We start from the raw sequence: 8832 nt of genomic DNA, 5'->3' as shown, positions 1-8832 counted from the left end.
ATTTAATCTCTTCTCCCCTCTCTTTGTATCTCATCATGGATTTCTGCTCTCAACTTGTTCTTGGAGGCCTAGTCCATCAGATTTCTTTGCTCCATTCTTTTTCTACAAGAGTGTGGGAGAGAGATTTCAAGGGTGATCAAGATTCTTTGAGAAACATCATCACTTGGCCCTTGGGGGAGGTGACAACAAGGTTTCTATGATCTCGTGAATGTTTGATTAATTTTCTCACCATTTTCTCTAAGTAAACACTCTAGAGAGTAGCCTAGACTTTGAGCTTTACAATGCATCAGACAGCACTAAACAATTCCTTATGTAGCAAAAGTTAAAAAATCTTTTGTCCACTACTCTGCCCCAATTTCACGGCAGGAAGGGCAGCATAAGGTTCTATTTGTCCTTAAAAATCATTTCTTACCCCAAAAAATATAAAAAATCTTAAAAATCATAATAAATCATTATAACTTATTATAAACAAAAAAATATTAATTTCATTTAGTAAAATAGTTTTGACTAGTTTTCCTTCATTTCGTTAATTTGTTCTTTAGAAAATTGTTAAAAATTTCATAAAATTTAAAATTACCAAAAATATTATTTTCAAATATATTTGAATTACAATTTACTCTCTCATTACATGCTCCTTGTGGATTCGACCCTTACTTATCCTAGTCTAAGGAAGGAAAATTTTATAAATATTGTTGCATAAATCAGAGCCTTAAAACGACTTATTTAACCCAGATTCTAGTTTATCAATTAGTGCTCATAATCATGGCTTGCATCAACTTGATCAAAGATCAACTGAGAAAAGGAATATAGAATAAAAAATGAATCTTAAGAACCAAAAACATAGATTACTAAAAGCATCTTCTATCTGAAGATTGAATCAGTGATTCTTTGTTCCTTAGATGAGTCTTCTAAGGTCATTCAAATGTCAGACCCTAGATGTGTCCAAACAATCTTATAGTCCTAGATCTTCTCTTTCTTCCCTGAAACTCTACAGTCAAAAATATGTCCATTCAATCTCATTAGAAGGTGCACCAATGAAGAGAAGGAGAGGAAAGGGTAGGGCATTCAAAATGACTCACATGTATCAGACGAGGGTGCCCCTACTATTTATACTCTCTAGGACAATTTTATAAAAGTCCCTGTCCTTGGGAAAATTATAAAATACTCCCCAAACTTCAAAATCTTTTGTGTTTTACCCTCTAAGCCCATGTATCAGTCTACTAAATGACTTGAAGGGTACAATAACCTTTTATGTACCAATATTATTAATTAACTATATTAAAATATAGACTAACTAATCAAAAAACAATTTAGTTCAATCTACAGGTTGAGTTTCCAACCTATAGGGTGCTAAGCTAAACCTTATGCTAAACAAGATACAAATGATTATATTAACTCTCGCATAGAACCTTTGCCATCATCAGTTATTGTGTATGTGTAATACATCATCTTCGCGAGAATCCTGAATGACCTATTGTGTGGTTATCCATCAAAACTTAATACATCATTCTAGTTAGCACTGACGTGTGGTGAAATCATTAGAGAAGTCCTAATCCAATATGTCCGCTATCTTTGTCATGTGTCTTTCTCGTCTTTCATGTCTCATGTCTAAGGACTAATTATACTACAGTTACATGAATCAACCTGTTCAACATTGGGTACAATTCCATATAGTGAACTCTTTCGTTAAAGAGCACCCATTACCAATCCGTTGTAATCACCCATTTGGAGCAGATATTTTACCATGGCCATCCACAATAGCTAGTACTAATGCAGATGACGTTATAGCATCCAGTGCTTGGGCCACCATCATATCAGATGCCAACAGCATTTCTGCAAGCAAGGGGCATCACCCTCATTGGACACATCCACAAGAGTGATATTGACTCCTAACAATTAATAGTGGTCTCACCACTGAGGTTGACAATAACTTGATCAACCAGAACTTGGGATAAAATATGTCATTTTAGTGTTCTATCATATGTAAATATATTTATGAGATTTTCCTTACTTAGGACAAGGTAAATAAGGGTCAAATGTACAAGCAGCAAGTAATGAAAAATAATTTTTCGTTTAGAAATATTATTTTTGAATTTTTTACATAGCTTATTACAGTTTTAGAAGTGTTTTTTTTTTAGAAATTTTCTAGATTCAACCAATTTAACATGCTGCTTGTAGATTTCTGGATTTAGGAAATTTCTGGATTTTTTGGATTTTTTTTGTAAAATTAGAGTAAAAATAATTAAAACTAAATAATAATACCTTTGGGTTGTTTTGGGTCAGTGTGGGTCTTCTCATGTCAATTTAGGTTGGTTCAGATCAGTTCATGTTGGTTCAAGTTGGTTTGGGTAGGTTCAGTTCTGTTCATATTGGTTCGGCTCGAACTGGTCAGTTTGGTTCCAACTGGTTGGATCAGGTTGACTCAGTCATCAGTCATGTTGACTTGGTCAGATCATGGTTTGCATTAATGTATTATCATATCACGTTGTTGGCGGCGATTAGCATAACTTTAACTGAGGCAAATGACAATGAGCAAATATATTGATTGTATTTGTTCCTATTCATTTAAAAATGTGACCTGATTTAATATTTCATTTAATGTGAGAATATTCTACACTTGTCTAGATATAGTAAATGGATTTTGCCTTCCTACACAGACAAAATATGCTGAGGCAAATGACAATGAGCAAATATACTGATTGTATTTGTTCCTATTCATTTAAAAATGTGACCTGATTTAATACTTCATTTAATGTGAGAATATTCTACACTTGTCTAGATATAGTAAATGGATTTTGCCTTCCTACACAGACAAAATATGCTGAGGCAAATGACAATGAGCAAATATACTGATTGTATTTGTTCCTATTCATTTAAAAATGTGACCTGATTTAATATTTCATTTAATGTGAGAATATTCTACACTTGTCTAGATATAGTAAATGGATTTTGCCTTCCTACACAGACAAAAATGCTGAGGTAAATGACAATGAGCAAATATACTGATTGTATTTGTTCCTATTCATTTAAAAATGTGACCTGATTTAATATTTCATTTAATGTGAGAATATTCTACACTTGTCTAGATATAGTAAATGGATTTTGCCTTCCTACACAGACAAAAATGCTGAGGCAAATGACAATGAGCAAATATACTGATTGTATTTGTTCCTATTCATTTAAAAATGTGACCTGATTTAATATTTCATTTAATGTGAGAATATTCTACACTTGTCTAGATATGGTAAATGGATTTTGCCTTCCTATACAGACAAAATATGCTGAGGCAAATGACAATGAGCAAATATACTGATTGTATTTGTTCCTATTCATTTAAAAATGTGACCTGATTTAATATTTCATTTAATGTGAGAATATTCTACACTTGTCTAGATATAGTAAATGGATTTTGCCTTCCTACACAGACAAAATATGCTGAGGCAAATGACAATGAGCAAATATACTGATTGTATTTGTTCCTATTCATTTAAAAATGTGACCTGATTTAATATTTCATTTAATGTGAGAATATTCTACACTTGTCTAGATATGGTAAATGGATTTTGCCTTCCTATACAGACAAAATATGCTGAGGCAAATGACAATGAGCAAATATACTGATTGTATTTGTTCCTATTCATTTAAAAATGTGACCTGATTTAATATTTCAGTTAATGTAAGAATACTTTACACTTGTCTAGATATAGTAAATGGATTTTGCCTTCATATACAGACAAAATATTCATAGCTCTTTCGGATGAGTTTCTGTTTTGACAATTGTGTTGTTTTTTTCTTTTATTACTCTTTGTTACTGATCCATTTGGGATTTAATTCGTCTTCTAATCTAATTTTCTATGAAATGTTTCTGTTACTGCTGAAGGATTGGTACATTATTTTCTAGTCAATTGCATTAATTATGATAATATATTTATATCATCGACGATATGATAATATTATGTAAACTTTTTAGCATCTCGATCACCTTCAAATCTTAGCTTGATTTTGTGACAATAAATAAGTTCATTTCCTTCTAATTTAGGGTTTCGGAGAATTTTCGTAGAACAGTGTCTATTTGAACTGACGAATTCTTCTCTTTTGCGATCGCCAAAGCGCGCGATGAGGCGATTAATTGCTCAGCTTGCATCAAATTGCGAAGTTTCGCAATCCGGCGCAGAGATTTCTCTCATCCACCGCTCCTTTCTCCCCATTCTCTCCATTGCTTCATCCTTTTACAGATTTTCCATCTTCATCCGCCGTGAACTGTATCGATGGGGCCTCCTTCGCGTGAACAGGTATGGTTACTCAACCTTTCTCTCTTGATTCATACCTTTTTCTACTCCCACAGCAAGTTATTTAATTAGCGCTAGATTGTAGTTTTAATTGATGGATTTGAAATTTTGATGATCTTGATTTGTGGTTTCCGCAGATTGCCGGTGAAGGTTATCAGTGTCGGCAACCTGACATGGGGAGGGAATGGGAAGACTCCCATGGCGGAGTTGCTTGCGCGCATCTATCTTGATGCTGGAGTGGTGCCTCTCGTTCTGTCTCGGGTAAACCATTTTTTCTTCGAAATTGTATTCTCGTTCTTGGTGTTGAAATTCTTCTTTCAAATTTTCTTCTCGTTCTTGGTGTTGAAATTCTTCTTCCAAATTTTCTTCTCCTTCTTATTATTGAAACTCTTCTTCGAAATTATCTTCTTTTAAAAAAAAAATCTTCGAAATTATCTTATCCTTCTTGCTGTAGAAATTCTTTTTCGAAACGGTCTTCTCCTTCTTGCTGTTGAAATTCTTCTTCAAAATTGTCTTCTTCTCTCTCTTGCTGTTGAAATTCTTCTTCAAAATTGTCTTCTTCTCTCTCTTGCTGTTGAAATTCTTCGTCAAAATTGTCTTCTCCTTCTTGCTATTGAAATTCTTATTCAAAATGGTCTCCTCCTTGCTGTTGAAATTCTTTTTCAAAATTATCTTCTCCTTCTTGCTATTGAAATTCTTCTTCAAAATGGTCTCGTCCTTGCTGTTGAAAATTCTGTTCTATGTTAGGGCTACGCTGGAGGCGATGAATCTACAATGCTTCAAAGGCATCTCCAGAATACTCCTGCTCGGATAGGAATTGGAGCTAATAGAACTAAAGTTGCCGCCTCAATTTTGGAGAAATATGGATTTAATGTTGATGATCCGTGTCGGGAAAGAAGATCAGGTGACAGTGGTATTGGTGTCATAATTCTGGATGATGGTTTCCAGGTGCTTGATCTGTTAGAGTTTCTACGATCTGCTCTGAGCTTTTCCATGTATATTTTTTCGAAGGTTTTTCATTATCCACGAAATTGATTTCCTTTTGCTCCTTGGTTTCATTTTGGTCATCTATCTGTTGATGATGAGTTCGTCATTGTGCCTCTTTTAAGTCAAACATGGATATGAAGAAATTTCTGGATGATGATTACGATCAATTCGTCATCCATCTTTTAGATGAGGTTGAATTTTTTGGAGTAGGGTTCGCATGTCAGCAATGGCGACAACAACAACGATGATGCTGATGACAAATTTGTCGTTGTATGCGAACCCTATGTTATTGCTGGGAACTTGGTTTTTTATAAGAGTGTGAGAACTCATTGTAACCAAGGACTTATTGGTTTAGCAATCAGATATGTTTCTTTGGCTTCCTTTGCTAGTTCAATTTTTCATTTTTCAATGGGTATTATTCCCTTTCATTTGCGGGATCTTGTTTGCAAAATGCATAATCATTTTTTTTGGTGATTGAGATGTGATTATGCAAGTTTCCTTATCTATTTATCCTCAGGAAATAGTTCAAGTCGAAATTTTACTAGATCTCATTGTGTCGATCGAGAAGTATTCTTAATGCTTGTTCAGTTTTTTGCAGCTCCGTTTTCTTACAAAACAAAAGGAGTTTTTTGAATTGTGTTCATGTTTTTGACATTTTCTCGTCTTATCTCATTATTGTGATATCCATAACTAGAAGCGGTGCTTGTTAAACAACAAAATGATTACTTTCTGTGCTAATATTAGAAAGAAATGCCACTTATTCATAAATCACAGAGTTGCGAATTGTTTGTGCTTGACTCTAGTAGATACCAGGTTACTTTTCCTTCTGATTGATAGCATTGGAGCCTGGCACGGGACCTCGATATTGTTATGATCAATGGCCTGATGCCTTGGGGAAATGAGAACATGGTCCCTAGAGGAATCCTTCGTGAACCAGTGGATGCTCTTAAACGAGCTAATATCTGTGTAATACATCATGCAAACTTGGTACGTCTCAATACCATTGGCTTTTCCTTCAATTTATCCCATTTTCTCTTGTCACGTTTTATTGAGTGGATATTTGTTAGGATCCTGATAGAGATCTTGGTATAGATTTTTATCGAATGTTCTGTCATGATTTAGTCATAAACTATATGAGCTGGAGGAAGATCGTAAGGCAGAGATGGGAAGGATCCCCATTTGAAGATAACTGTAAATCTCACGTGGGACTTCTCGTAATGACTCGTCAGTCTCATGAAAGGTTCACAGAGGGAGAAAGGGGTCTTGAATAAAATGTAGGTATGAATAAAACACTGACAGAAAGTACAAAGGATCTTGGCAGAACAGTATTTTGATGGATCAGGCAAAAGGCTGTATTCGTGCATGGTGCTCTAAGTTTGAGCGCGTCTTTTGGAGAAGCTGCTATCGTCTGGATCTCTAATCCAAATTTGAAGGATGAGTGAAAGGCAAAGTCTCTCTCTGTAAGCAAAACTCACGGAACTCGTTGAGTGCCACATCTAATTTCTTGGGCTGGTAACAAGAATTTGTTGAGTGCTACATCTGATATCTTGGGTTAACCAGATGTGATTGTCTCTTGAATCATATGAACGGTGTCAACTCTCGAAGGCACAACAGGCACGGCAGGCCCATGATTGAAGCCCCTGTACCATATAATGCTCTTTCCCTTGCAGAGATTCCTCTCACAGTGATGAGAAGCACGAGCTAGCCTAGTTTTAGAAAATCTAGTTCGCCAGGTAACTAGGCACTGCTGGAGAGGATCTTGTTGGTCCTAAAAGGACGACGAATGACGTGGTGGCGAGTGACCCATGGCCTGGCTCCAACGACCATTAACGTTTAAGTATTTAAAACAGTTTCGAAATTCTATCTAAAACTCAGATAAATTTATTGAGTGAGGATATTTTCCTGAAGGGGCCAATTGTTTTCTCTACGTGAGGCTAAGCAGAAGTAGAACGATGGACAGAGCATGGAGAGGTTGGTTGGGCGGTGGGAATAGCCCACACCCTAAATGAGAACACTGCCTGGGGAACCCTAAAACAAGCGGACATAATGTGGGACTTGCAAAATTCACCGCGAGGATAAGGTGAAAACCTGAAAGCCATTAGCCAGCACTAGGATAGCCGAAAATTAAGATGACGCCATCAAGTTGTCTAATCGAGGTTGGCAGGTATCCCAGCTGGTAAGAACATTGAACACTGGGACTTCTAGGAGCCATGGAGGTCGCATCAAAACCAACATTATGTATTCCCTCCTGTTTCATGGATGAAGATTCATTTAAATTTTCAGGGCAAGTTGGAGCCATCTTTTTCTGATATCACGCTAGAAGTCTAGTTAGAGTCTAGTTTTTTAAGAAGCCTTTCCAATACATTTTCCTTCCCATTTTTTAATAGTATGTAACCTACGGTAATGCAATCAACTGCGGTAATGAAAGTGAGATTATTTTTTTGCTTTCAATGCCTCTTTTGTTTATGATGTTTGGAACATAATTTGTCAAGGTTTTGATGAAGTATTTCATTACTTCATAACTCTATTCTTGGCTGCCTGATACGTTCCTTGATGTGGGCTCGTATTGGGGAAGGGCGTGGTGAGGTAGAGAGGAGAGACAAGTGACCTAGAGGGAGGGCTGCCCAATTTAGAGGAAATATTAGTGTCAAATGACTAAAATGCCTTTTGGGCTAATATGACGAGACTACCCCGAGATAGGATGAGGATCAAAAGTGAATACTGGCCTGATGGCCAAAAAGTCCAAAATGCCCGCTGTGGGTTGAAATGATGAAGTTGTTGAATTGAAAAGGCCAATGCATTTTCTTTCTTTGGCGTAGTCAAGATAGTCGTTCAAAGAAGCTTGTTCCCTCGATATTCATTTGCAAAGTTATCTCTCTTAATATTTACTGCTTGTTTATTTGAGGCAGGTACCAGATGTACAACTAAAATATCTTGAAGCAACGTTATTAAACATCAAGCAGTCCTTATCGGTATTCTACAGTTGGTTGGCCCCGCAACATTTTTTTGACATCAGAGATGTGCGCACTAATATTCCCTTGAGTACCGTGGAGAACATGGTAGTACTTTGTGTTTCTGCCATTGGATTCCCTGATGCTTTCATCCGTGGAATAAAAAAGGTATCAACTTTTTTGTTAAAACCTAAATTATCATTTAAACCTTATACTTTTCTATTATGACGTGGGACATCCAAATAAAAAAGAGAAGAATTTGTCATAGAACCTCGTTTTCCTTTATGTATCCTTTAAAAATAGAAGTCTTTTTGCTTTATATATCCTGTTTTATAGCGTTTCTGTGAAACTTGGCGTAGTTCTTTCACTCGAAATAAAAGACTTCTTATGTATCCTAGCTGTTGTTAAATATCACGTTTTATAACGTTTCTGTAAAACTGTGACGCTTCATCTGACCATCTCAATTATAGTAACTATTTGATTTCAACTTAAATATTTTGGGAAATTAAATCCGCCATCAAGGAAATAAATTATCATTTTAGACAGCAAAGTGAATATCATTGAGTCAGCTAAAATATTGTTTTCTGGTTGCAACAACAGAAAAT

At 35.7% G+C, this 8832-nt stretch overlaps 1 protein-coding gene across 1 annotated transcript in view; it reads left to right on the top strand.

Moving 5' to 3' along the window:
- Window positions 1-4022: 4022 nt before the first annotated feature.
- Window positions 4023-8832, top strand: part of LPXK (tetraacyldisaccharide 4'-kinase family protein) — a 5683-nt gene continuing 873 nt past the window's right edge. Inside the window, exons 1-5 of the mRNA XM_078582977.1 lie at window positions 4023-4292; window positions 4427-4550; window positions 5037-5237; window positions 6114-6263; window positions 8186-8395. Coding sequence (XP_078439103.1) covers window positions 4117-4292; window positions 4427-4550; window positions 5037-5237; window positions 6114-6263; window positions 8186-8395 — 861 coding nt within the window. The 5' untranslated portion in view covers window positions 4023-4116. The remainder of the gene's footprint in view (window positions 4293-4426; window positions 4551-5036; window positions 5238-6113; window positions 6264-8185; window positions 8396-8832) is intronic.

Source organism: Wolffia australiana, chromosome 11 (genome assembly GCF_029677425.1).
Source record: "Wolffia australiana isolate 7733 chromosome 11, ASM2967742v1".
In the NCBI taxonomy this organism is placed as follows: Eukaryota; Viridiplantae; Streptophyta; class Magnoliopsida; order Alismatales; family Araceae; genus Wolffia; species Wolffia australiana.
This window is presented reverse-complemented; position numbering and strand designations above follow the sequence as displayed.